General features: G+C 52.9%; 1 protein-coding gene across 4 annotated transcripts in view; it reads left to right on the forward strand.

The window, feature by feature from the left end:
* Positions 1–27,974, forward strand: part of KIF21B (kinesin family member 21B) — a 98,522-nt gene that overhangs the window by 36,884 nt on the left and 33,664 nt on the right. For all 4 annotated transcript variants that reach the window (XR_007774746.1, XR_007774747.1, XM_050956071.1 and 1 more), the window contains exons 2-4: positions 22,122–22,344; positions 22,723–22,905; positions 27,423–27,572. Coding sequence is in view for 2 of the 4 variants with exons in the window: in XM_050956071.1 (XP_050812028.1) it covers positions 22,122–22,344; positions 22,723–22,905; positions 27,423–27,572 (556 nt within the window). In the remaining 2 variants the exon portion in view is untranslated. The remainder of the gene's footprint in view (positions 1–22,121; positions 22,345–22,722; positions 22,906–27,422; positions 27,573–27,974) is intronic.

Consider the following 27,974-nt stretch of genomic DNA (forward strand, 5'->3'; position numbering starts at 1 on the left):
CCTGCCACAGTGAGTCCAGGCTATTAGGTGCTACCTCCATAGACCTGTCATTCAAATGGGAAGGTGCCAGTCCATCTCCAGAGCTGTTCCTTAGTCTGAATTGAGCTGAACCTTTTGCCAGGTGGCGCTTGTGTGTATTACGGGTTTTCACAGAGTCCATGGCCGGAAGGGAGCAGTGACCATCCAGTCTGACCCTTGCATAGCACAGGGTGGAGACCTGCCCCCACCATAAAGCCGAGAACAGATCGCTCAGAAAAAACCCTCCCCTCTGGATTTAAAAATTGCCAGGGCTGGAGAAGCCACCACAGCTCCGGGGTGGAAGGATGGCTCAGTGGTTAGGGTGCTCGCCAGAGACCTGGGTTTGATACCCTGATGTCCTGCCTGACCTTGAGCAAGCAAATCCCTTAGTGTCTCTGGGGCTCCATCCGTCCAATGGAGATGGCAGCACTGCCCTGTCTCATGAGGGGTGGGGTTGGATGAGGATAAATACAATGAAGACTGGGAGGTGCTCAGACTCTGCTGGTGGGGGGCCTTAGATGGACAGACGTGGCCCCTTTATGCTGGGCACTGCATGCTTGTATAACAAAAAGCAGGGCCTTGCCCCAACGAGTTTGCTGTCGAAGTTGCTGACTGAAATAAGCCTTTCCAGCCCAAAGCCCGTGACCAGGGGGTGCTTTCGGTGAAACAGGACGGCGGCGGCGCTCGACGGGACTCACCCGGAAGTGAAGCAGGCATTTGTGAAAGCCAAGACAGCGTGTCGTACGCATGGCAGTCGCCTCGCCCAAACGGTGAAGTGCAGCCACCTCTGGGGTGGCATGTAGCAGCTGTTTGACAGTGCACAGGGACATGATGCTAGGTGACACGGAGGGGATGAGGGGTCTTAGCTGGCTGTATTCCTGCCCCTGCTCCTATGGCCCTTGCGGGAGTGGTTAAATCCTTTTCTGCAATATATTTACAGTCAAATGAGCGGCTATTTCTGCCCTACTCCATTGAAGTTCCCTTCCCTGGCAGCTGGGCAGGCTGGCTTCAGAGCCTCGTGCCCTGCAGTGCCCCCTGCAATGCTTCCTTCCTGCCTCTGGGGGCAGCCAAAGGGCTCTTGCAAACCTGCTGCCCCATTAAGTAAAGCATGGGTTCAAGGTGCTGTAGGCACTGAAGGAGTGAGACCCTGGAGCACGTAGCCTCGGCCTCTTGTGTGGCTGAGAAGGCAGCTGGCTACAGGACTTTTGGCCCGACCTTGTTTCTCCTCTGGCCGGTCCAGCGCCTTCTATTGACCAGCAAGGAAACACCGTCCAGTAAGGGTCAGGTGAGCCAGGGCCCCGGGATGGGAGCCGGGGCTAGAACCACAGCAGCTGGAGTTCTTAGCGTGGGCTCAAAGAAGTGGAGAGGGATTGGGATGATGCCCGGCTGCCGTCCCTCACCACAGCGCTCCGAATGGGATGGGCAGGTTGGCATGGCCTGGTGAGGCAGCTGAGAATGGCAGCAGGGCGTGTAGCAAAGACAATGGGGATAATACGGTTCATTGTCCTGCAGATTTCTGCATGAATCAGATGTTGTGGGGAGGGGGGGGGGTTAAAAAGCCGGTGGATACTTGCCCCACGGCTGGGGGTTCCTACACATCAGCTGTAGTAAGATGTGTGGAACAGGCTCAGAATCCGGGAAGGCCTAGTTTGCGGTAACATCAGGGGCTCAGCAGTGCAAATTGGACCAGGCTGCGGCCAGCCAAATACCAGCCTCTAGCAGTGCACTCTGCTTCTTGCTACTGAAATACCCTGGCCCTGAGCTGTGTGTATGAACCTCCAGTGCTGGGGGCTGTCTGGTTTTCAGTTCACAGAACTACTGACCTGCAGCTCCTGAGGGGGGGCTTGCTCAAAGCGTATGTAGGTTGTTGATGTCTGCACTGGGTGGGGGAACGTTAATGCTCTCAATGCAGATCAGCGCTCACTCTCTGCTGGGAGCGGCAGGCACTTGGACTGAGGGTACATCTCTGCTGCGACTGGGAACCAGGCTCCGGCCTAGGCAGACAGCCGTGCCCCAGCACACTAAAAACAGCAGTGCTGCCGTTGCGACTCGGGCTCCGAAGCCTCCCTGACCCCCTAGGCTGGAGAGTTTGTGCCGAAATGGCCACACTGCTACTTCTAGTGTGATGGTGCGAGTCTTGTCCGCCCACCTGGGCTGAGAGAGTCGCTCCCGGCAGCAGGGTAAATGTTCCCTGCCCCGATCGCCTGTCTCCTGCCTTGCTTGGCTGGAATGGGATTGTGTAACTTACAAGCTCGTTAGGGTCGCTCCTTGCATATTCTCCTGTATCACTGCCACGTGCGGAGTGAAATACTGCTTAGATGGGAAGCTCTTTGGGGCAGGGACCATGTCTGTGTTGTGTTTGTCCAGCGCCTAGCACAGTGGTGTTGTGGTCTGTGACTGGGGCTCAGAGGTGCTATTGTGATATAAATAGTAACACATTCCAGTAGTGCGACTTGGCTTGCACCGGCACAAGAGGAGAATGCCATTTGCACTTGTGTTGCATGGCGATGCAGGGGGTGGGGGCGTGAGCAGAGTTTCTCTTATCCTGTTCTCAACAGAGTGAGAGCTCTTCCCATTCCCTTGGGGGTGAGGGGAGAGTGGATGGGGGAAGTCAGCCCAGAAAATAGGGGAGCAGAGGGAACCCCAACTTCTACTCGATGAGACGCTCGGGTTCCGATTGCCCCAGCTCCCCCTATGCCTGCGGCTGAGCAGAGCTCGTTTGTTATGACAAATGGGCCCCTCTGGACCATCGTTGCTGGAGTCTCTGCACATCTAGATTTCATGGTAATATCCCCCGATGGCTCCCTTGCTCCGTCCTGCATTGATTTCTTCCGGGACAGTCAGGAGCTGTTGTAACACAAACAGACCCCTGTTGTCAGCGAGTGGGGTGGAACCTGGGACCTCTGGAGCTTAATGCATGAGCCTCTGCAGCATGAAGTAAAAGCTACATGGCCCTTCGCTAAGGCTGGAGCAGAATCATTAATCTCTAAGTGGTCTCGGTGCCACTACGTGGGACAAAGCACCACACCCCGGAGGCGTGTGGGTTACACTGTGCCTTGAGATTCTGACCCACTGCACAAAGGACCCCTTCCCCTCCCCGTTTGCAGTGCTGGGCAGGGTCTTGGTTCGACCCATGGGTGCAGTGGGGTTGACCCTGTTCATGGGTTCGGGTTCCAGGCCAGGATTCTGGGAGACCGCAAGGTCGGTTTGTGTCCAGTAGCCTCAATAAAGCATCCCGTGTGTATTCGTCTCTGCCCAGCCCTGCCTTCCTGCTCTGCTCTGGTGTCCCCGCCTGGAGATGGGAACTAGCTCTCGAAGAGCCAGGCACCCTGAGAACCTGGGAAGCCTTCAAAGCTTCCTGCTGTGGAAACCAAAAAATCCAGCAGTCCCTTCCCCCCCGCTTCCCTCCCCACCCCCGGGTGCTGCACTGCCTCGCCCTCCCCTGCCCCCACGATGGGACCCTGAGCGGAATGCTGAGGCGCTGCAGGAGAGGGTGCTGGCGATCCAGTAGGAGGTGCTTTTCCCTCTGGATCTGCCTGGCACCTGTCCCCCATCAGTCAGTAGTAGTACTAATAGTGCCTACCTACTGCCCCGGTCATGGACTGGGTCCCCATTGCGCAGGCCCCCCAAGGAACTGACACTCCATGGAATAAGCTGCTCCAATTTTGGCAAGGACTTGAGATACTCCAAGCCCCTCTGGCTTGTGCACGGGATAAGTCAGCCAGCCACGTGCACGCAGCCCATTTGAAGGCAGGGGTCAGGGAGGAGAAAGCCTAGGGCCTGTGGCACAGGTATGGGGATGGAAGGAAATAGGAGCTGCTGCCAGTTCTGCGGGTGGCAGTGGAGTTCCTCTGCCGTATCACGGGTATAACAGCATGGACCAGCCTCTGCTTTCGCACGAATATTTCAGTGGTTAGCAGGGATGGGGGCCCAGAATCTCCCCAAAGGGCGTGGAGGGCGGCTCCCGATCAGAACTCCACCCATCTCTGGGAGGGTGGAAATACCCAGTAGAAGCCAGAATTTATGTTCAGCGGTGCCTAGGGACTAGGGTCCCATTGTGCTAGGGGCTGTACAACACACAGTAAAAGACAAGCTGCCTCTCGGCTGCAGGAGAGGGCTGAAACAGACAAGCCGAGTGATCAAAGAGGAGCTGCAAAGGGCACGTCAGTGCGATTCTGTTTGCAGGGACAGGTTGGTGTGTGTGTGTGTGTGTGTAATTGTTTTCTTTTTGTTCAGCTCCTTCAGTGTGTGGCTCTAGAATCCAGTAGAAATATGGATGGCCTTGGGTGCAGCTATTCGAGACTCCACTGAGGATCCCGACGGCAGAATCCTATAGCTGGCCTGCCAGTCCCTCAGCCCTGCATGAGGCTAGCTTAAAATAAGATGGAGCACTGGCTGCTAATGTTTGCCCCTTGTTTCTCTCTGCTGGGGTTTTGGCTGGGCCCCTGGGGGGCGGGTTTCCCTTCTGCAGGGTCTTCTCTGGTTTAAAGCCTGTGTGTTCGTTCCTCTTTGAAAACCAGTCTCCTGCCTGCCCAGAGCCTGCCTCAGTGAAACACAGAGGGCAGAAGACTTGGCTCAGCACAGGTGTGCCATGCCAGAGCTATGAGCTACACGTGTGGGCTGCCTGATGTCTGATTTGGAAGGCTTTCCTAAGCCTGGGGAAGCCCAGAGACAGGGATTATAGGGGCCAGGGAGCCAGTTCTTCATGAGCTATGCATTCTGGGAAACAGGGCTTAAGAGAGGCAGAGGGGGCAGGCCCTGCGGCTTCTGAATGGCTGGAGGGGTTGGAGGGAGGGAGATGAGCAGTTCCCAGCCTCTGGGGGAAGTTAGGGTGTTTCCTAGGCTGCTTCCCAGGGATGAGGGAAGGAATTGAACCTGGGCCTTGTGGAGGGAGGGCAGAGAGTGCCCCCTGGAAGGATTTCTCCTGCTGAGCAAAGGCTGCATTGAGCTGGGTCCTTACAGGGTCCCGTGGCCAAACTGAACTTGTAGGGAGTGCCATGTTGGAGACAATCCTGGTAACGTGTGTGTGGGGGCTTCCCCTTAGTGCGCCAGTGCAGCCCCCTGCACAGGAACAGAAGAGGACCTGCTCTGGGGTGAGGGATCCCCCAGTCTGACCTGTGTAACCCAGGCCACAGGGCTCCCCTGCATTCATTCCTGGTGGAACTAGAGCAGGGCTTTGAGAAAACCACCCTATCCGGATTTAACACTTGCCAAGGCTGGAGAATCCAGCCCAGCCCTTGGGAGGCGGTTCCAAGGGTTAACGACCTTCCTGTTTGCTTTTGTCTAGCATCAAATTCCAGCAGCTGGATCTTGTTAGACCATCTTCTGCTAGGCGGACGAGCCCGTTATCAGCCGCGGGTTCCCTGGATAGGTCGTTGTAGACTGGGATCAAGACACCCCTTAACCCTTTAGTTAAATGAAACATGGTGAGCCTCTCCCTTATCTGGCCCCCACTGCCATTCATGTATTTACTTTCTCTATCTCCTCCCCCCCCCACCCCTGGCGGGGCAGTGCTGTTTCCCCCAGAGCACGGATTGGGAAACTGAGCCCACGTCCACACTACAGGGTAAAATCGATTTTATTAAAATCGATTTTATAAAGCAGGCTTTATAAAATCGATTTTGCGCGTCCACACTAGGGCTACTTACATCGATGTTGAGCGTCCATGTTCCCTGGCGTCCATCTTTTCCCTGAGCGTTGCACTCTGGGTACCTATCCCACAGTTCCTGCACGGGTCCCTGCCCTTTGGAATTATGGGTTACTAGCCCAGTGCATGATGGGATCAAAGTCCCCGTCCTGGGTGGTTCTGGGTACAGCCCCCCCCCCCCCTTCCTGTAAACGGCACACAGTCAGTTTGCGCTGTTTTTACTGGCTGCAGTGAGGGAAACGCCATTTTGCAGCAAGCATGGATCCAGGTCTGCTCTTGTCCTTGATCGCGAATGCTGTAAATAATTCACGCATTCTCGTTCTATCACTGCTGACCCATGATGCAGAAATGCAAGAGAGAATGCTTGAATGCGGGGACGACAGCGATGACGAACTGGAGAACGAGTTTTCTGACTCCCCGGGCCCCTGCACGTTGGAGCTCCTGACGGTTATGGGTGAGGTTCTACCCGTTCCGCGCCGCTTTTGGGCACGGGAAACAAGCACTGACTGGTGGGACCGCATAGTCCTGCAGGTGTGGGACGATTCGCAGTGGCTGCGAAACTTTCGCATGCGTAAGAGCACTTTCTTTGAACTTTGTGACTCGCTTTCTCCTGTCCTGAAGCGGCATAATACCAGGATGAGACCAGCCCTCACAGTGGAAAAGCGAGTGGCAATAGCCATATGGAAGCTTGCAACGCCAGACAGCTACCGGTCAGTCGGGAATCAATTTGGAGTGGGCAAATCTACTGTGGGGGCTGCTGTGCTGGAAGTATCCAAAGCAATCATTAAGCTGCTGCTTCGAAAGGTTGTGACTCTGGGAAACGTGCAGGCCATTGTGGATGGCTTTGCTGCAATGGGATTCCCTAACTGTGGGGGGGCCATAGATGGAACCCACATACCTATTTTGGCACCGGAACACCAGGGTGCCCAGTACATTAACCACAAGGGGTACTTTTCGATGGTTCTGCAAGCCCTGGTGGATCACAAGGGACGTTTCACCAACATCCACGTGGGATGGCCAGGAAGGGTTCACGACGCACGTGTCTTCAGGAGCACTACACTGTTTAAACGGCTGCAGCAAGGGACCTACTTCCCTGATCAGAGAATAACAGTTGGAGATGTCCAAATGCCTATAGTTATCCTTGGGGACCCAGCCTACCCCTTGATGCCCTGGCTAATGAAGCCATACACAGGCAGCCTTGACAGTGCTCAGGAGTTGTTTAATTACAGGCTGAGCAAGTGCAGAATGGTGGTAGAATGTGCATTTGGCAGGCTTAAGGCGAGATGGCGAACGCTTCTTACTCGCTCAGATCTTAGCCAAACCAATATCCCCTTTGTCATTGCTGCTTGCTGTGTGCTCCACAATCTCTGTGAGAGCAAGGGGGAGGCCTTTATAGCGGGGTGGGAGACTGAGGTAAACCACCTGGCCGCTGATTATGCGCAGCCGGACACCAGGGCAATTAGAAGATCTCACCAGGATGCTGTGCGCATCAGAGAAGCACTGAAAAGTAGCTTCCTCATGGGCCAGGGTACAGTTTGAATGCTGATTTTCCTTTCAATTGATTGCTGCCCTCCCCGTCTATGCAGTGTTGCTGCTGCAAGATACTTTGCCTGCAGCATTCCTCAATTGCTTGCTTAGGTTACTTGCGAGAGCTGTCCATTGGAAAACATATAATTCTGTATTTCCCAATTATTACCTACCTCCACCATTAGCTGCTTCCGTCTGCTGCTAGGCACAGTACCTGCAACCTTCCTTAACTGCTTTTTTATTGAAAATAAAGTTACTACTATTTGTTACCAGAATTGTGTTCTTTATTTAAAATCAGACCCTTTCATCAATCAAGCATCATGCTTGTTGTTACAATACTGTGCATGAAATTTCATAACTCAGCGTTCTATGGGGGACGGAGCGAGGGAGGTTTGGAGGAAGGGGGAGGGAGGTTTGAAAGAAGAAAGTGCATCAGAGAAGACAGAAAAAGAATTCTCATGGACCAGGTTACGGTATGGCTGCTTTCTTTGTTTTCCCTTTATTACCCATATCCCCAATTGTCAAATCCTGATGCTGATAACTAGCTTCCGTGCAGCTTTCCAAAGCTGCTTGCTTTAGTTCATTACCAAACTACAGTCACACTGCCTTAATAGCATGACCTGAGAGTAAGAATAGGCAAAGGTGCCATGGGAGAAGTTTGGATCATTAGAGGAGGGAAAAAACAGGACACAAAGGGCTTTTCAATCTAATGAAAGCCTTCTGGTTGGAGTGTCCGCAGCAGTGGAGGGGGCTGGTGCAGAGAGCCTTCCCCCACGCGTTCTTACACGCCTGGTTCTGGAAGGTGTGGGACAGGGTGAGTACTGAGGGAGGTTATACACGGGCTGTAGGGGCATTCTGAAACCACGGAGCTCTTGCAGCATATCGCGGAGGATGTCAGTCTGATCACGAAGAAGATCCAGAGTTGCTGCTCGCCAGCGCTGATCTTCCTGCCACCTGACATCATTTTTGGCGTCCCTCCTGTCTTCGCGTTGACTGGCAGCCTCCCTGTACTTTGCGACCAGTTGCTTCCAGTCTCCCTGCAGAGCTCTATCTGTACGGGTTACTGCCATAATTTCGCTGAACATGTCCTCACGCGTCCTCCTTTTCCTCAGTCTTCTTATGATACCCCCCCCACGTAGATGAGAAGCGAGAGGGAGGCTGGAGAAATGTGCAGCTGTGTGTGGGGGGGTGGGGTTTGGAAAGAGTGATAAAAGAATCATAAGAGACACATTTCACACAACCATGCATACAGTCTTTCTCCTCACTGACCTGTGCCTGTTACCGAACCTTGAACATTTTACTTTACCACAAGGTCACCTTAGGATTCCTTTAATACTTATTGCTTGTGGCTGAGGACAGAGAGTTCTGCTCAGACGCAGGTCAGGGGAGCACACAGACCGTGCCCGGAGAAAATGGTAAGTTAATAATGGCTAGTAATCCCTGTAGTAGATTGTACTGGTAATCAAGCTACTCTCCTTCCCTGCTTTGCTCTCGCGTTCCCTGAACAAGCAGGTCTCCTTGCCTGCGGTTTGCTCGGTGGTTCGGGGAACGGGAGAGCAAACCGCGGCGAAGCTACTCTCCTTCCCCGGTTTGCTCTCGCGTTCCCTGAACAAGCAGGTCTCCTTGCCTGCGGTTTGCTCGGTGGTTCGGGGAACGCGAGAGCAAACCGCGGCGAAGCTGGTCTCCTTCCCTGCTTTGCTCTCGCGGTCCCTGAACAAGCAGGTCTCCTTGCCTGCGGTTTGCTCGGTGGTTCGGGGAACGCGAGAGCAAACCGCGGCGAAGCTGGTCTCCTTCCCTGCTTTGCTCTCGCGGTCCCTGAACAAGCAGGTCTCCTTGCCTGCGGTTTGCTCGGTGGTTCGGGGAACGCGAGAGCAAACCGCGGCGAAGCTGGTCTCCTTCCCTGCTTTGCTCTCGCGGTCCCTGAACAAGCAGGTCTCCTTGCCTGCGGTTTGCTCGGTGGTTCGGGGAACGCGAGAGCAAACCGCGGCGAAGCTGGTCTCCTTCCCTGCTTTGCTCTCGCGGTCCCTGAACAAGCAGGTCTCCTTGCCTGCGGTTTGCTCGGTGGTTCGGGGAACGCGAGAGCAAACCGCGGCGAAGCTGGTCTCCTTCCCTGCTTTGCTCTCGCGGTCCCCGAACAAGCAGGTCTCCTTGCCTGCGGTTTGCTGGGTGGTTCGGGGAACGGGAGAGCAAACCGCGGCGAAGCTACTCTCCTTCCCCGGTTTGCTCTCGCGTTCCCCCAACAAGCAGGATGAATCCGCCCTGTTACAATGGAGACTTTTCTAAAAACCACCTCATGGGTCACTGTTTTAGGAAAGGTTTTTAATCTACTTGGTCAGTGACTCTAAGTACAGGTAGTGATTTGAAGCACCCAGTAAAAAAGGCTTACATTAAACCGAAGCTTTTAGTAAAAAAAATTACTCTCACCAGAGGACGGTCCCTCAGCTTCATTTTCTGGAGTACTGCCTTGAGATGGCTGGCAGGGAACCTCAGTAAGGGTGAGGAAAAGATCCTGGCTGTTTGGGGGGATAAAATGCTCTGTGCTCTCTGCTGGAGCCTCCTCCTCTTGGTCCTCATCATACTGATCATCGCCATCAAATAAATCTTCCGTAGTTGCAGGAATCACGACACCCACCTCTGAATCAACAGACAAGGGGGGGGTTCGTCGTTGCGCTGTTCCCCAATATTGCGTTAAGCTCGTCGTAGAACCGGCATGTTTTGGGGGCAGAGCCTGACCTGCCCTTTGCTGCTTTGGTCTTCTGATACGCCTGTCTGAGCTCTTTCACTTTCACTCAGCACTGTAACGAGTCCCTGGTATGTCCCCTCTCCCGCATGGCATTAGAAATTTTTTCAAAGGTTTTCTCATTTCGTCTGCTCGAGCGCAGTTCTGAAAGCACTGACTCTTCTCCCCATACAGCTATCAGATCGAGTAACTCCTGTGTGCTCCATGCTGGAGCTCTTTTCCTATTTTCAGGAGACTGCATTCTTCTCTCTGCTGCTGAGAGCTCCACGCTGTGCAAGCAGGAAATGGAATTTCAAACTTCCCGGGGCTTTTCCTGTTTACCTGGCCAGCAGAAGAGTACCTTTACCTGTGTAGAGCGGCCACTAGAGCACTGTGGGATACGTCCCGGAGGCCATTAACTTCGATGGCCGTCCACACTATCATAAAATCGATTTTAAAAAAATCGATTTTGGGGTTACTCCTCTCGTTTTGATGGAGTTCCAAAATCGATTTTAGGGACCCTTAAAATCGATTTTATGCACTCTGTAGTGTGGACGGTTACAGCTTTAAATCGATTTAGAGCTCTTAAAATCGATTTAAAGCTCTAGTCTGGACCTGGCCTGAGGCACAAAATTGATTACGAGGCGTGCCCAAAGTCACACAAGAACTCTGCAGCAGAGCCAGGAATTGAACCCAGATCTGCTGAGTCCCAGTTTAGTGTCCTAGGTGCTAGGCCATTCTGTCTGGTTGTAGGCTCTGCCTGCTGCTGGGGTCTCCCTAGGACCTCTGCACAAAGCTCAAACATCCAATCCCTGCTTCAGGCAGGCGTGCTGAGGACCGAGCTAATGCCCTGCTGGGAGGTGACTAATGGTGTCTTTTAATCTGAGCCATAGGGGAGCGCACTGGCTGTTCAGGCCCGACAGTCCTGCGGGAGCCTCATTTGATTTTCTCCAGTTGCCTGAGCTGCCTTCTGGCTGCTGTAATTAAATGCTTCACTTAGGCTTGAATTTGATCCAAACCAACCAGAGAGTCCCATGTGCAGACAGCAAACTCTTCCCCCCGCCCCCCCAATGTACAGGGCCCAGCCTAACCCACACCTAAGCCAGTGACTCCTTCTCCTTCCCCCGTGTGGGAACTTGGCCCCTTCCCTCCAGAGGACAAAGCAGTCCCAGCATCTCTCCCCTGCCCCACAGGGAAAGCCCCAGATCTGGAGCGGCGGCTCTGCTAAGCTGCTTGCTTGGGACTCTGGAGACCTGGGTTCCAGTCCCCCCTCTGCCATAGACACTCCGTATGCCATTGGGCAAGTCCCTCAGCCTTGCATAGCTGTTCTGGGCCTCAGTTCCCCTCAGTACAATGGGGTAATAGCAATGCCCTGGCAGTGGGCTTGATGGTCAGTGCACCCCAGTAATGGGGGCTGCATAAGTACCTTGGAGAGAACCCATCTGAATACGTCCACTGATCCTCTTCCCCCCCGGGAGACTAGCAGCCCCCTCTTGCTGTAGCCAGAGGCTTAGTCCTCTGCTGGCAAGAGGTTGCCGTGGTCAGAGCTACAATATGCACATCAGTCTGATTCTCCGCACCTTGTGCCACCATTTACGCCAAGGTGAAGTCCTCCCACCAGTCCGAGTGATCCAGGGCACATGGTTACATGAGAGAGATGGGGATCAAGGCCTTTCAGTGTGGTCTCTGGGTAGCAGCAGCTCTCCTGGGTGTATCCCAAAGAAGCCAGTCTGTCTGGGCACTTGCACCTGCTCAACAGTGTGGATCTGGACTTGGCAGCAGACCTTGTGCTGGGGGTCGGGGTAGCTCTGGATCGATCTTATCGGTGCCAGAACAAGAGGCCTTGTTCTCTTGCTGCTTGAGAGGCGATTCCATTCTCCTTGGAATTTCTTGCATCCTTTCTGCAATGGGCGAGGGACCAACCAACGTGTGAAACACGAGAATGGCAAAGCGGTGGTGAAAAGGGTCATGGCTATCGTGTTGTTGCTGCAGTACGGTGCACTTACTATAGTAACAGCATATGGACCAAAGCATTCGGGAGGTGATACTGGTCCAGTCCTAGTCAGTATTTTTAATTAGTGACCTGGAGAATATTAATCACACTGGTGGCCAATAAGCTTGACCTAGGCACTTATGCTGCCCTCACACAGTATCCGGGTGCCTTCTAGAGTCGAGAGCGACCCCTAAACTGGGGAGGATGCATGGGGCTGAGCAGCGGCACTGGAGATGCAGGCTGGAAGAGAGCCCCCCACAGCGTGGTTCAGATGCCCAATGAGAATGGAGAGGACTGGCTAAGCAGGCAGTCACACCACATCGAAAGCTCAGGGGGATTGGAGCGAGCGACGGGTTCAGTGTGAGTCATCCACGCGCGGCTGCTGCAGAAATAGACAAGCACAGCCTCTGCTGTCGATGAGGTACCAGGAGCAGGAGCTGCAGCAGAGCAGATGTAGGTTACACTTTAGGCAGCGCTCTGCTCAGGCAGCGTCTGCTCTGCCCTTCCAAGCTAGAAAAACAGAGGCTGGGGCATGTGGCTAGAACCAGGACTGGATTCCTCCAAGTTGCTTTGACCTCTTTCAGCTTCCCTGTGCAACCCAGTGGCCTGTGGGTGTGGCAGGTCCATAGAGGACACAAGTCTGGAACTGTTTGCTGTCTGTAGCTCATACTTCTAGCTGTGGGCATCCCTGATGCATTGGCCAAGATGGTAGCATTCATGCTTGCGATCCTCACCCCACCCACTGCCAAGCTACAAGTGTGTTTGCCCTCCCTGCATCTGATGAAGTAGGGTATAGTCCACAAAAGCTTTCGCCCAAATACATTTGTTAGTCTCTAAGGTGCCACAAGGACTCCTCGTTGTTTTTGTGTTTTGTCCTGTTGCTGCTCCAGACCTGACCTCTGAAGTCTCTGCCGGGGCAGATGGTGCTAACGTAGCAGTAACATCCCATCCCAATACCAGCAGGGCCAACAAAAAGCCAAATTTGAGTGGCGCAGGGTAGAAACCCCCAAGGACTCTGAGCAGCCTGTTCACTCGGCTAGTCTAATCCCTTTGAAAAGTGGAGCTAGCTGGACTAAACAAGAAAACCCTCTGTCTGAGCCAACTGCTGGCTGACTGCACCAAAGAGACATTTCTATCCTCTCTAAATGTAGGGCTTCCTGCTCCACCATGTAGCGGATCTCCCCCCCCAGCCCCATCTTATGTCAGAATCTTCTGTCTTTCGAGGTAATCTTTGGCCTGGATACTGACTTGCATTGAACAGAGAGGTTTTCTTGCCTCCAGGCCATTGATTGTTCATCAATCAGGTGTTTTGTGTGAAAACTCGTGTGTGTCTCTTGAGCTGCTGAGGTGAGAGTTCCCTGGGCCGGTGCATTGCAGCCCCGAGAGCTTGTGTTGTTTTTATTGCATGATTCTGTCACTCTGCCTGCCCTGATGTCCGGTGCGGGGTGACCTTTTGGACCTCTACAGCCATATCCATACAGCAGCTGCTCTGGGCAACTGTGCAAACAGCATTAGCAGGCCCTAGCATGAGCTACAGGTTACCAAGGCCCCCGTGTGGATGTGTGACCAGAGCAGCATGGCAAACTCTAATGCTACTAGTGGGCACAGCTTGGTGGGTGTCTCGGAGGGTTTTGGGGTGAGATCTTAAAAACTGTCTGCTTTGCGTGGGTGATAAATAATTTTTTCCCCCTGTGATAAATGGGGGGGGGAAGAGCTCCCTTTATGAACACCCAGCCAGTTAGCTATAAAATCCCTCTTAGTAGGTTGTTCTCTACTTGCTTTACCTGTAGAGGATGAAAGTCTCCCTGCAGAGGTAAAAGGAAGGGAGTGGGCACCTGACCAAAACAGCCAATGAGAGGGCTAGAACTTTTTAAAATTGGGGAAAGAACTTTCCCTTTGTCTGTCTCTGTTCTCCGGAGAGAGGGGACAGAGCAGAGATGCGGCTGGAGCTAAGCTGTAATAAGCTGTGGGCCAGGTATGGAAATCACTGGATCATACCTAGAAACTACTTATTTGAAATCTCAGATATGTAAGTAGATCAGGAAATGTCTAGGAAGACACAATCAGGTTTATCACTTTTTATTTCTTTATGGCTTGTGGACTCCCCTGTGCTATGCTAACCCAAGGTGCTTTTGTTTTGCTTGTAGCCTTTAAGCTGGACCTGAGGAGAGCTATTCTTAATGCTTAATCCTTGTAATAGGCTTTTTGCTATATTTTAAAAAAAAAGTTCCAAACGTATTTGTTTTCTTGTTTGTTTTTAATAAATTTTACCTGTTTTTTAAGAACAGGATTGGATTTTTGTGTCCTAAGAGGTTTGTGCACATGTTGTTTAATTAGCTGGTGGAAACAGCTGATTTCCTTTGTTTTCTTTCTCAGCTCTTCCCTGGAGGGTGGTGACAGGGCTTGAGGGTACCCTACAGGAAGGAATTTCTAAGTGTGCCTTCCTGTGTTCCAAAAGGGGCGGGGGGGTTGCACTTGGGTGGTGGCAGCATCTACCTATCCAAGATCAGAGAGAAGCTGTAACCTTGGGAGTTTAATACAAACCTGGAGAAGCCAGTATTCATTTTTAGAATCCTTATGGGCCCCCACCTTCTGCACTTGATGTGCCAGATGGGGAATCAGCCTTGACACCCCCCATGTCCCCTGCCTGGTGGGACACTTCTGTTGAAGTATTGATTGGCAAAGTGCTATGGGCAGAACGGAGATCGATAGATGTAAAATATTCCCCTAGAGACAATTTAGCAATGGAAGGGGAAACTGAGGAGAGGTGACTGGACAGCACCCTCTCTAGAACTTCGGCAGATCATCTGGGTTTGTGCCCTGAGCTTCAGGGGACCCAAGTCCTAGGGTCTGAGTTGCGCAGACTTCGTCTGCAATGATACTGTGGCAACACTCACCAATTTTTCCTATGCTCTGGCGGCTCTTGGTTGGTTTTTTTTTGTTAGTTTTTTCTCCACCGGCAGCCCGCCTCACCCCCCACCCCCCGTCCCGATATTTCACGTCTCTCATCTGGTCACCCTATGGGGGAAAGCTCCTTGAGTTGCTTGGTGCTGGCATGGGGACTGTGGACTCACTCTTAGGCCAATGCCCATTCAAGGCTTTGGATGCCAGCCCAATTGGTTCCCCCTCTGTCAATGTTGGCTTATGGTGACAGAGCTGAACAAGCCGGCCATTGTGTGACTCAGGGCCACTGAAGAAATTGACCGGGGATTTGTGTGTGTGTGTGTGTGTGTGTGTCAGTCAATCAACGCTTTTCACCCTTTCGGGTTCAGTGTCCCGCTCCCTCCTCCCCTCCTGGCAGATGCTTGGTTGCCATGACAATCTTGCCATGGTGATGGCTGCTTTCACATCCTGCCAGCAAAGAAAGAAAAGCTAGAGAGGTTCCCAGTCGGGGAGCCCCATGTGCCACCTCTCTTGCTTTATAAACTGCTCTATCTCTTTCCTAGTCTAGTCTGGCTCTGGTGCAGCCCGGATGCAGGATAGGGGCTCCCTGGCACACAGTGCTACTTTCCGAGGCAGCAGCCTGGCTCTGGGGGCCCAGCACTGTCAGTCATCGGCCCAGCGAGAGCTCCCAGTTGGAAAGGGCAAGATCTCTTCCTCCTACCCGTGTCTCTGTCTCTACCAGTGTGTCTGTCAGCCTGCAGCTTTGTGCCTTGTGTGTTCCTGGCTCTCTCAGCTGACCAGGCCCAGGTTTGCAAATAGACCAGCCCTGCAGGAAGGCTCTGCAGCTCCGTCCGGCCATGTCAGTCTGCCCTTGCTCGGACCAGATCTATTTGCTGCCTTCCCACCACCCACGCCTCCAAACAGTTCAGCCAACTGGATGTGCCTTAGTGGGGTGAGGGGACTCTTGTCCTCTTTTCTTCCCCCAAACCCTCTTGCACCCGGCTGTGGCATCCGTCACACCCCCACCTCCTCCGTCCGGAGGGTCAGGAAGACTCCAGCGGGAGCGTCGTGCAGGGCTGTTTGCTAGCAGTGAATGCTGTGCAGTCCTTTGTGGCCATCTCCTTTCCCTCTCCCGCTCCCTGAACCCTGGGTGCTGGTGAACAGGTCTGTCTATGGGTTGGTCAGCCAGTCTGACTGCACCCAGCCCCAAGGGGTGCTGTACTCCCAGAATGCATTGCTAGTGCCCCCTGGATGCTGTTGGTGTCATGTCTGCTGTGGGGCAATCAGCAGGAGGGAGCGGGTGCTGAGCCAGGGCTGGTGCACACACCCCACTCCTAATGGGGCTGGGAACTTTCAAGCCTCCTCTACCTGAAAAGTGGCTGATAGCCGGGGTCCCCCTGAAATGGAGACTGGAAGCGGCTTATGTGGCTGGAACAAGCCCCGTCCTGTGCTCCAGTGTGGAAGCCGCGACTGGCAGTAGAACTGTTCTCAGCATCATTGCAGATGGGACTTGGGTCCAATCCTTTCTGGGCAGTGCCTGCAGGAGACTGCCTCACCTCTGGCCTGATGAATGATTTCCCTGCCTGTGAAGCCCTGGTCTGTTTTATGACCAGTGGGTAACTGCCTAACTGCCAAATGGGCTTAGGCATCTGGGTGAACAAGTGCGGAGCACTTTGGAGCAGCCCCTGAAGTTACTGGAAGTCTTTGCCCTGGCTCCCATGGGTTTGGGATCAGGTTGGGAGCGAAGTCCATGCCTCGCTTTGCTGTTTGGGCTGCATGGATTCTGACAGGACCTCTCCAATGTCCGTAGCATCCCACCCCTCCTCAGCACAGCTTAATAACCAAGAGGGAGCCACAAAAAGGCCTCATGCCACTCTTACCTCAATGGGCCAAATTCAGCCCTGGTGCAACTTCCCTGCTTTCATTACGAACACTTTCCTGGCCTGGGGTCTCAGTGTGCTTTGCAAACACTGCTCAATCCAATTTCCTGGCTCTGCATGAGGTTGGTCAGTGTGATTAGCCCCATTGAGTGGGTGGGGAAACTGAGGCATAGGTTGAGGCAAGGTCACATGATGGGTCAGTGGCAGATCTGAGATTAGAAACCTGAGTGTTGATTTGTAAGGGTCTAGTCTTGTCCCGGGCTTTATTTTAATCTGTGAACCTGCCGTGCCTTATCCTACTCAACTGAGACATGATAGTAACTGAGTAGAACTGCCTGGCCTCATTAGTGCTGTAATACTGTAACCGTTAGACACATGATCAGGCAAGTTTGTTAGTTATACAGGGTAATCCTGTGGCTATTTCCATCTCCAATTTGTTATTGGGAGCTCTTGAGAATGCAGTTGAGACAAGGCATGGAGCGAGCATTACAGGGGCTGTGCAAGGTGAACAAATCTGTGTGCTCTGCTATCCTCCTGGAGGTTTCTTCCATCTCTAATATTGGTAGGTCTGGTCCCATCCATCTGCCTGCTCCCCGGCCAGCAACCAGGTTTAGGAACTGGCATAGTCCACTTTCCCATTTCCAATAGGGGGCTGCTTCAGAGGAAGTTACAAGAAATCCACCAAGTGGAAAGTTAAGGAATAGCCTTCCCACAGAAAGTTTCTTCCTGACCCTCATTGCTTAGAAGTTGGCTCATGCCCTGAAGCATGAGGATTTAACTTTTTTTTTTTTTTTTAAGGAATCTTCTCAAATTCTCACTATCTTTGTAAATATCCAGCCCTCTTTTGAGTCCAACTAAGCTTTTGTCATCTGGGCTATGTGATAGCCTGTGGAACTCATTGCTAACTGTGTGCTGGGTAATGAAGGAGTATTCTCTTTGTTATATTCTTCATGACTTTTGTTCTACATTTCCCGATGTTCACTCTAGATTTCCTTTGGTCAATTTTATCCCAGTGCTCCTAGCTCTCATGCCCCTTCCCCATCCTTCCCTCTCATACTGAACACATCCCCTGCCTCTTCATTGTACACCACTCTTCAGGTCCCCTTGGTTTAAAAGATCTCTGGCATGGGATGCTGTGCTAAGTGCATTTGCCTGGTGAAATTGTACAGCACCCGCCACTGTAAGGTTGTCACCCATCCAGTTTTTGGCTTCTGTGTCTCGGTGCCATTTGACAAGCCCTGGTGGGTTTTTTGTTTTTTTTTTTTTGTTTTTGTTTTTTTTTTTTAAATCTGTGGAAGAGGCGGATCAGGGGGTGGGGCCTCAGGGAAGAGGTGGAGCAGGGAGCGGGATCTCAGAGCTCCAGTTACCAGCCATTAGAAAGGTGACAACTCTACTATCACTATAGGGCCTCTATCATGACTTGTACCTCTAGGCACTCCTAGAACTTCACTCTTAGCTGACACCAGGCATTGGCCTGAGGCAGGACTCTGAGTGGTTGGGTATCTGGTGGGATCAGGTTGGAAGACTCAGCCAGAAATACCTTGCCTAGCTCAGACCCTCTGGCTCTGCTCATTGGTCTAAGCATGGGCCCTGCAATGCTGTGGGCCCTGTCTGCCTCCCTTAGCACAGAAGCAAAACAGCAAACAGCAGGCAGGGTGCCAGCTCTCCCAGCTGTATGGGGTGGCATAAGGAAGCAGGGCCGGGGAGGAGGAGAGCAGGGTGCTATTGGGCATTAGGGTAAAAGCCAAAGCATTTAACAGTAGCTTCTTGTGACTCTGAGGGGAGAGATCTCGGGGAGGGTGCAGCTGGCCATGCAAAGTTGCAGTTGGCCAGAACATTCAGAAGAGCCCGGCAGCCCCAGCTGGGGCTAGTTATTCCTGCTGCTCCCATTGTGATACTCACAACCAGGCTTTCACACAAGCTGTGCCTGTCGGGTGCTGGTTGAAAAATACCCATTCTTCTTGCAAGAAATATTTTAAAATATTTTCCTCCTTCTGCCTCCCTCCACAAGAAACAATGAAAATGTTGACCAAAAAATGTTTTTCTGGTCAAAAACAAAGCGCTGTGTTTTACACACACGCACGCACGCACACAGCCCTTCCACTCCCATCGTTTTTGTCAAAAAGCCATTTTTTTTTTTTTGTCCAAGGGGACAGGGAAGGAAACATCTTTGGGGAGAAGAAACCTGAGCAGCCTCAGTGCTGAGCCCTTCTGAAAATCTGAACCTTGCTGTGGTTGCTGAGCTCTGCCTGGAAATTCTGGCCCAGCTGAGCCTTGTGCTGTTTGATTCTGTTTGTAGGCTTTAAACAAAGTGCCAGCCTGGTAAACCTTGAGAAAAGCCCCCACGTAGTGAGATTTTTGTGCTGCCGTAATCTGACATCCCTTTCCATCCTTCAGTGACACAGAAACTGTCCACAGAGGATTCTTTCCCAGGTGTCTGGCTGGTGGGTCTTGCCCACATGCTCAGGGTCTAGCTGGTCGCCAGATTTGGGGTCCAGAGGGAATTTTCCCCAGGTCAGATTGGCAGAGACCCTGGGGGGTGGAGGGGTTCGCCTTCCTCTGCAGCATGGGGCACGGGCAGGTTTTAACTAGTGTAAATAATGGGTTCTCTAACTTCAAGTCTTTAAACCATGATTTCAGGACTTCAGTAACTCAGCCAATGATTAGGGGTCTGCTACAGGAGTGGGTGTGTGAGGTTTTACAGCCTGGGATGTGCCGGAGGCCAGATGAGATGATCAAGATGGCCCCTTCTGGCCTTAAAGTCTCAGTCTATAACACCTAGCTCTTACCCAGTGTCTTTCATCCAGAGATTTCAAAGAGCTTTACAAAGTATCTGATGTAATTATCTCTGCTTTACAGATGGGAAAACTGAGGCACAGAGTGGCCATACAGGATTTGCTTCGCCCATGGCTAAAGTACACTAAACAGTAGCTGAGGGTAATATTGTATGCTATTTGATAAGCCCCACTTAGTGAGAGGGAGGTGGCGGTGGTATTAAGCATGTGGTCTGTTCTACCGGCTTCCATGGCTTTAAAGGAATTAATATAAGTATTTATAAAAATGGCCAATGCGGGAAGTTGTTTTGTCATTAAGTCTCCAAAAAGAGTTTTTATCAGAGTATTTGGTGTCATGTTGTTTTTTCTCCCTGATTCTTTCCAGGCAAGCCAGCTTCAGAGCTGCCAGGCTGATCCCCTGAAAATAGGAGACTTTTTAAAATCTCGGTGAAAGCAGCTGTCTTACCAAGCAAAGCTGCAGCTCATTTTGTTAGCAGTACATTTCTATTCGTTGATTCCCATGTAGTGGCAGGATTTTGGGTGGGTGGGTGGGGGTGTGTGTGTGTGTGTGAAATTACTCCTAATGGATCTGATTTGGGTTGTGTGGATGCTGGGCTGACGCTGATGACCTGTGAGCTACAGAGGTCAGACTGGCTCATGGTCTCTTCTGGCCTTCAGCGCCGTGATTTAGAAGGTAATCTACTGAAAAGACCCTTAGCGGAGCTTTTACCTTCCTGGCTCAGACTAGGTTGGTTTTCATCTCTGGCTTCCCCAGTCTCGCTCCCGTGGGGTCTGTATTGTCCCTTTCCCTTGTCTGTTTTGATCAGCAATATTCAGATTACCACAGGTTTTATTTTTAATGACTTATTTGGGGCAAAAAATGTTTAAGCCTCGAATTTGTACGATGGGAAACTGCATCAAGGGAGCTTTCAATGATGTGGATTGAATGTGTGCGCTGCAGTTGTCTCTCTGCAGTGAGTCTAGCGGCTGGGCGCTGACAGCAGGTGAATTCAGACTGGAAATAGAGCCCAGGTTTGTGTGTTTGTTTGACCAGTGAGGGTTAGTAGACACCAGAACCACTTACCCAGGGCTGTGGTGGATGCCCCATCCCTTGAAGCTTTGAAATCAAGAACGTGCATCTCTAATGCATCTGCTTTAGCTCACCAGCATGTCACGGGATTGATTCCGAAGTTACTGGGGCAAGCCTGTGTTATGCCGGAAATGAGACTGCATGGTCAGAATGGTCCCTCCTGGCCTTGAAATCTAAGAGTTTTTATAAACAACATTTTAAATGAGTGCATGCGTTCTTCTAGATCCCTGAAGCGGGTGTGCAGTTTGGGGCTGTGCGCAGATGTACGGGACTACCTACCTATGCCTTGCAGATAGAGGATCTGCATGTCTAAACCTCGCTTTACCTGTCCTAGTAGTTTGTAGGTGCCTAGGTCATCCAAACTCCTATTCCAGTTAAGAGACTGATGCACCGACTGCCATAAAGTAGCAGCTGGAACCCCTACGTATCTAATGGGGGGAGGGGTTGCAAGCAGTCAACGAGGGGGAGAGAGGTCTGGAAGGAGAGAGAATCCACCCGAGGGCCCAAGCTGCCCCTGGGAACAGTCTTTAGGGACCATCCAGCATCTTCTAACCTGACCCACTTATGCAAATTAAAATGGGAGCTCGTCAACACAAACTTTGAATAGCAGCCATGGATTTGGGGTGCCTCTGCTTCTGGGGGCCCAGCCTGAGACACAGTGGGCCATGTTCCCGCCCCGAAGGTTTGAGCACAGCTGAAGTTAGTGGGAGCTGCGGGACAGTCAGTACCTCTGGGAATTGGGCCCCAATTGTCTCAAAATGGGCTCCCCAGAAAGAGAAGCCTCCAGAATCCAAGGCCAGTGCAGAGAACATGGGTCTAGCTCTTTCTAGTAAAATATGAGGCGGAGGCTGGAGAAAAGCATCTGACTAGGCCAGGGAGCTGTTAATAAATAGGAAAGGTGCTTCTGAGACTTCTGTTAGCCTTTGGCAGGGCCATGTTTCCTTGTGCTTGTCTGTCAGCAGCCGCCTGTGGTATCTTGTCTCACAATTGATCATCAGCTCTTTGGGGCAGGGACCCTCTTCTTGTTCTGTGTTTTGTACAGCACCTGGCGCCGGGGGGGTCATGATCCATAACTTGGGCTCCTATGAGCTACTGCACGACAAATAATAATAAGGAACTATTTGTGCAATAGCAGAAGGGTATTTTCCATAAACTTTCCCCACAATTTACGGTGTGTATATTGGGACCCCACCAATATCACTTGCTACGGGCCAAGCAACCATCACATGGGAATTGCTGTCAGTAGCTACTGACTGGGGGGTTTTGAACCAGCAACACTGAGGTGACAGTAACACCATGGTCCCTACCCTTTGTGTGGTCTCTAATTATCTCACTGCATCAATCACAAGAGTCGGGGGCCACCCTGACCAAATTCCAGCTGTCTTTCTAAAGCCTGCATCCTGCAGGTTCATCTGGGTGTGATGTTCCTGTTCCAGACTGTTACTTTGTGTGGTTAAGCAGCTGCTGCCAGGTTGCAGCCCAGAAGTGGCTGCATTTCACTGGTGGGCAAGGTGATCTCCCTTGATGCAGGGTGCTCTGGGAGAGGGAAGATCACTGTGTCCTCAGTTGTCTGTCTTCTCCCGCTGGCAGGATCCGTCCCCAGCTGTCAAAGGAGAAGATTGAGGGATGCCACATCTGCACTTCAGTGACGCCTGGGGAGCCCCAGGTGCTGCTGGGAAAGGACAAGGCATTCACCTATGACTTTGTGTTCGACCTGGACACATGGCAGGAGCGGATCTACACCACCTGCGTCAGCAAACTCATCGAGGGCTGCTTTGAAGGCTACAATGCCACCGTGCTGGCGTATGGCCAGGTACTGGCTGTCCCCGTCCTGTGTCTCGGCAGTAAACCTGGGCAGTTGCACTGAAGCCAGGCTCGGTTGTTAGCAGTTGTGGGCTATCCGGCTGGGCACAGAGTGCTGCGCCAGCAAAGCCATGCAGGAAGGTGCTTGGCTGGGCCTGCAGGTCGGAGTTGAGGCTTGTTGGTGAGGTGCAGGAGCAGAGGCCCAGGGCTGGAATATTGGGGAGACTGTGGGTTGGGATTTTGGGGCATCAACAGAACTGTTGGGGGAATAGTCCGGGAGGGGCGGCTGCAGGTTGGGTTTGACAGCCCAGGGCTGGAGATGCAGGGGGCTGCTCTTAGGCCGATGCACCCTGGGGTTGTCTAAGTGCTCGTCCTGTGCCCCTTTTAGACCGGAGCTGGGAAGACGTACACCATGGGCACTGGCTTTGACACACACATCTCAGAGGAGGAGCACGGGATCATCCCACGGGCCATCTCCCACCTCTTCAGCGGCATCGAGCAACGCAAACGGGAGGCGCAGGAGCGTGGCACAGCCGTGCCGGAGTTCAAAGTCAGCGCCCAGTTCCTGGAGGTGGGTGTGAGTGAGCGGGGAGCGAGCTGGAGCCCAGGAGTGTGAGGAGCTGCCGTTCCCACACCCCAGAACAGGGCATGGGTGGGGGTGTCTGTCCTGGCGACTGCAAGCCACAGCTGCTCATGCACTACTGCAGAGGGGCACGTGCTGTGGGCCCTACATAAAACGGTGCTGACTGCTTATGTTCTGGCTTCTCTGGGAGGCAGTGGTGCTGGTTATCTGTGCCCCCTCTGTGTCTGCGGGGCTGGCTCCGCTGCCGTCTGCGTACTCTGCACCCACTTGCTAGCAACCAGATTTGGGCCAAAGTCCAGTTGCTGGACAAAGAATGCAGGTTTTTCCAGCCTTCCCCAATTCAGGGGCTAAGCAGAAATTCTGTGGTGCCTTCCACCCCATCAGGCTTCAGGCTTTCTCATCACCCTGAAAGTAACATACTGGCCCTTCCCACCTCTTTGCCCTGTTTCTCAGTCTCCAGAGCCTGATTTTTAGCACGTTCCTATCATTATCCAAACCTTTCCTATTGCGCCTTTCATCTAGTATGATCCCATCATGCCTTGTGGACTGTGTGTACTTTGTGATCGCTTCAGCTCTTACCCACATGCAGCTATTTCAGGGGTGGAATGTGGAAAAAACCAAATGCAGCATCAGTTAGCAGTTCAGGACAGGAATGGGTTTAGAATGACTTCTCTGAGTGAATGCAGGGAGGCTGTATATCTAGCCCCACTGTTCTGACACAGTTTCTGTTCTGGTGATGCCCCAAACGCATGTGGAAAAGCCAGGAGATCTTTAAAGGATTGGCTTTGCATTTTGCTTTCAGATCATGTTGATAGAGAAATGTGTGCTGTGGTATAATAGGTCCAGACTATACCACCCTTCTGTTTAGTGACTAGAGCTGGGTGAGGGAGATTTTTCTGAAATCACGGAAAACCACTGTGACATTGTTTTGCCAAATCACTTTTGTGTAATTGCATGGAATCCTGAAACTAGAGCTCCTTTGTAGAATGTGCAAAATCTCAAGTGATCTGAAAACTATTTCCACTCCAACATAGAAATGCCTCCCCTGTTGGAAAAGTACAGAGGAGAAAGCATCTGCTGTAAGGCTATATAGCCTAGAAAGGACTGAAAGACAGGGAGCAGGGAGGTCCTGAGTTCTAATCCCACTTCTGACACAGTGCTCTCAGCGATCCTTGAATATCTATCCCTTCAGAGGCGTTTTTTCTTGGGCTTCAACACCTTCATGAATTAGATAAATACCAATGGTCCATTTTACAATGGAGGTACAGATAGTGACCAGCCAAAGATCAGGCAAGCCTGGGTCTGAACCAGAAGTGGATTGCACATCTCCAGGTGATCAGGCCCAAATCACTAGAGCACAGAGTTCCCACTGGAAAGTCTCTGAGCTCCATTTTCTCCATCTGTGCAAAGAGTTGAGACCCGTATGACTTCAGACTCCTGTACCTGGCTGGGTGAGTTATCCCAATAGGAAACCTTCCCGGCTTCCATGACACCCTCCTCATCTCTTCTGCCCCAGATCTGAAGAAGCCAGAAGTGTGACCATGTTCCCAAGGATCTCTAGCCTTGGCAGAGCTCTGGCTCTGCCCTGAGCGCCAGTGAGCTGGCATGGAAGCAGGATGCAGGAGAACTTCCTGCTCATTGGCACCTCCTTTGAAATCTCTTTGTCAGGGCGAGGCTATTCTGAGTGGTGAACCCTGCTTGTCATTCAGTACAGTGGGGAGTGCCCTCCGCCAGCAGTGTTGTGTGACTGCCCAGCCCCGGGCATGAGCTATAGGATCAGACACAAGTGCTGCAGTGAAGCCTGTGAGATCCCGTCTCCCACTCCTATAGCATCTTTCCCAGAGCCAGCCAGTCCTGCTTGTGAATGCCACAGGGTGCTGGGACTCCCACTGCATAAGTCGCCAAAGGAGATCTCGCTGTTGGGAAAACCTCCTGCTATTCAGCCTACGTTTCCCTTTGCTCGATCCCTTTCCTCCCAGCGACTCCCCCTTTGGGAACACCCTGTTAGAGTTTATGGGCTGGGGTAACTCCAGTGACTTCAGTGAAGCTACGTCTGAGGCTCTGGCCCCACTGCACTGGCAGGTGGAGAGTTTGTGTGAGCTTGGCTAACGCCATGGCTGCCATGGGGTGGCCGGTGGACCCTTTACATGGACCGAACCATCCCGCCGAGGCTAAGAGGAGCTACATCTGAAAACCCTTCTCCTTGGCCTTGCTGCAGCTCTGTAGGTTCAGCACCAGAAGCCGTCCAGTCTGAAGGCCAGGCTGGCAGATGCTAGCTTCTTGGCTATAGAGAAGTTTTGACAAAGCCCAGAGGCTGCTGGGGTGACAGCAGAGACTCCAGCACTGCAAGGGTTAATGACGCTGGCAGTGCTGGAGCTGGGGGTTGCCTGCTGAGTTTATTGTGTCCTGTCTGTTTTCCGGTCAGGATATTTTTTGCCTGTTAAATAACTTCAGAGGCTTAGATGTCTGGGCTTCTGGAGCCTCCAGTCCCAGCATGAGGCAGGAGTTTCCTCCAGACAAACCCCTCTGGTCTATTTCAGAGTCATCCGTTTGTATTCCCCAGCGGGCTGTGCCCAGCCTTGCTCAGTCCAGGCGATCTGCAGAATCACAGTGACTGTGAAGGCCCTAGTGTAGCAGAGCTTAGGCTTTACCATCACATCATGTAGACCCAGCTGGTATCTAGCACTTTGCCTCAGGAGAGCTCAAGGTGCTTTACAAAGGATCTGCAGCCCGTCTAGCAACACAAGCAGTGAGGCCCCAACCCAGCTTCCTTCTGGGACTTCAGCGCACCATCCACCCTGTAATGATATGCTGGATTCCCATCTCTTACGCAAATGGGCAGGTCCCAGCCTGTGCCACCCAAAGAACTGCCGGCCAGCTGGGCAAAGGAATGGGAGGCCAGGCACACCCACCACCCCAGGGCAGGGTCCCATCTGCAGGTGGTGGCTGGGGAAGGGGGACGCCCAGGTCACATCACCTATCCCTCGTGTAGGGTCACTGTCTGGATTAGCCCTATGGCAGGATTTCGGAGACCTGGGTTTTTCCTCCCTGCTCTGCTCTGCACGCCTAGGATAACTCTGGGCATGTCCCTTGGTCTCTCTGGCCTCCGTTCCCCATCTGTACAATGAGGCGTGAGGGTAAAAATGATAGATTGTGAGATGCTTGCATACTAGGGTAAAGGGGGACCTGGTAAATATCGTAGATGGGGTGAAGCCTGTCCGTTCTATGCTGCTCTGCCAAGGAAGAGCCCCTGCGTAGCCCCTCTGTGGACCTGAGCCCACCTGTTCTCCTGCCCTGTAGTGACTGGGATGGTCTCAATGCACCTGCCCTGCCATTCTTGCCCCTTCCTCCCCCTTAGCCACTGGCACTAAATCCTTTTCTCCTCCTCCTGATCAGTGCTCACCCCTTCCACGCTGTGCCCACTCGCGGCAGGGGAGCAGGAGCTGGGCTGGCGATACACAGCTTGCTTGCGAAGCTAATCCAGGGCGAGGTGCACAATTGGCTCTGGCTTCCCTGCCTTTGAGGAGCTCCCGGCTCAGAGCCCTAATTAAGCCCTTTCTCCACCAGGGCAGGTCAATCCGTCAGTGACACCCTCCCACCCCCATGGGCCAGGCCTGACTTGCTAGGCTCTGGACAATTACCCTGCCCGGACTCTAGTCCCAGATAACTAGGGGCACAGCAGGGTCCCCGGATGTATGGGCAGTGACAGGGGGAGCACCGGGTGCAGTGAGCTGGCTCCTTGGCCTCCTGTCTGCTCTCTGCGAGCTTTTAAGCAGAGAGCAAGGCCTAGTGGGCACGGTCTGGAGCTAGGATGCCTGAGTTCTTTCTATTCCTGGTTCTGCCACTGGCTTGGTGCATGGCCTTGGGGAACTCACTGCTCCAATCTGTGCCCTTAGCTAGGGATCATCAGGGCAGCATGCTGGCATTGTGCTGCTCTGTGTGTGCTGGGCAGGGGAGGCCTCAAGGAGGAAGGACCCAAGAGGCACTGGGGGGAGGTCAGGGGTACCTGGAGGAGAGGTGGGGAGGGATGACCCAGGAGGCATAGAATCATAGAATATCAGGGTTGGAAGGGAGCTCAGGAGGTCATCTAGTCCAACCCCCTGCTCAAAGCAGGACCAATCCCCAGACAGATTTTTGCCCCAGATCCCTAAATGGCCCCCTCAAGGATTGAGCTCACAAGCCTGGGTTTTAGCTGGCCAATGCTCAAATCATTGAGCTATCCCTCCCCTCTCCGCTGGGGGGAGGTCGGGGTTACCTGAAGGAGAGGTGGAGGGGGAACGAGAGGGCATATGGGGGAGATTGGGGTACCTGGAGGTGGGGGGGGGGGACGACCCAGGAGGCATATGGGGGAGGTAGGGGTTACCTGGAGGGAGCAAAGAGGCTGTCTAAGCACAACCCCTGTGCACCCCGCAGTGGCGGGAGGTTATTTGTGAAGCCCCATACCAGGCTTTGCAGCAAGCTCCGGGCCGCCCAGTTACTCGCTACCCTTTCTCCCTCCCTGGCAGCTCTACAACGAGGAGATCCTGGACCTGTTCGACAGCGCTCGGGACCCTGACTCCCGCCACCGCAAGTCCAACATCAAAATCCACGAGGACACCAGCGGAAGCATCTACACCACGGGCGTCACCTCCCGTCTCATCAGCTCCCAGGATGAGGTGGGCGACGCCCAGGGCCTGGCTGCTGCGGGCGGTCGGCTACTCGGAATTGCCAGAGAGCAGGCAGGGGCAGCATGGAGGGGCCGGGTGCTGTGAGGGGCAGAGCCCCCCAGTGATGACAAGGGGGGTCGGGTGCTAGCGTGCCACAGCCCCAGGGCAGCAGCTCTCCTGCAGGCTCTCCTAGCCAGCCCTGGGAGGCTCTGGCTGCTGCTGCCCTGGGACAGACACACTCAGGGTGTGGCATTGACATATGGCCAGCTGACGTGCTCTTGGGTGGCATGAGGGCACTGCACCAGGATGCCAAGCTCTTTGGATTTTCCTGCAGTGGTTTCGTGGCATGATTGTCCCAAAGCTGGTCTGAGTAGGGCAGAGGGGGATGGACTGTGAATGGATTTTCCCTTC

This window comes from Gopherus flavomarginatus, chromosome 5, assembly GCF_025201925.1.
Source record: "Gopherus flavomarginatus isolate rGopFla2 chromosome 5, rGopFla2.mat.asm, whole genome shotgun sequence".
NCBI classification, from domain to species: Eukaryota; Metazoa; Chordata; order Testudines; family Testudinidae; genus Gopherus; species Gopherus flavomarginatus.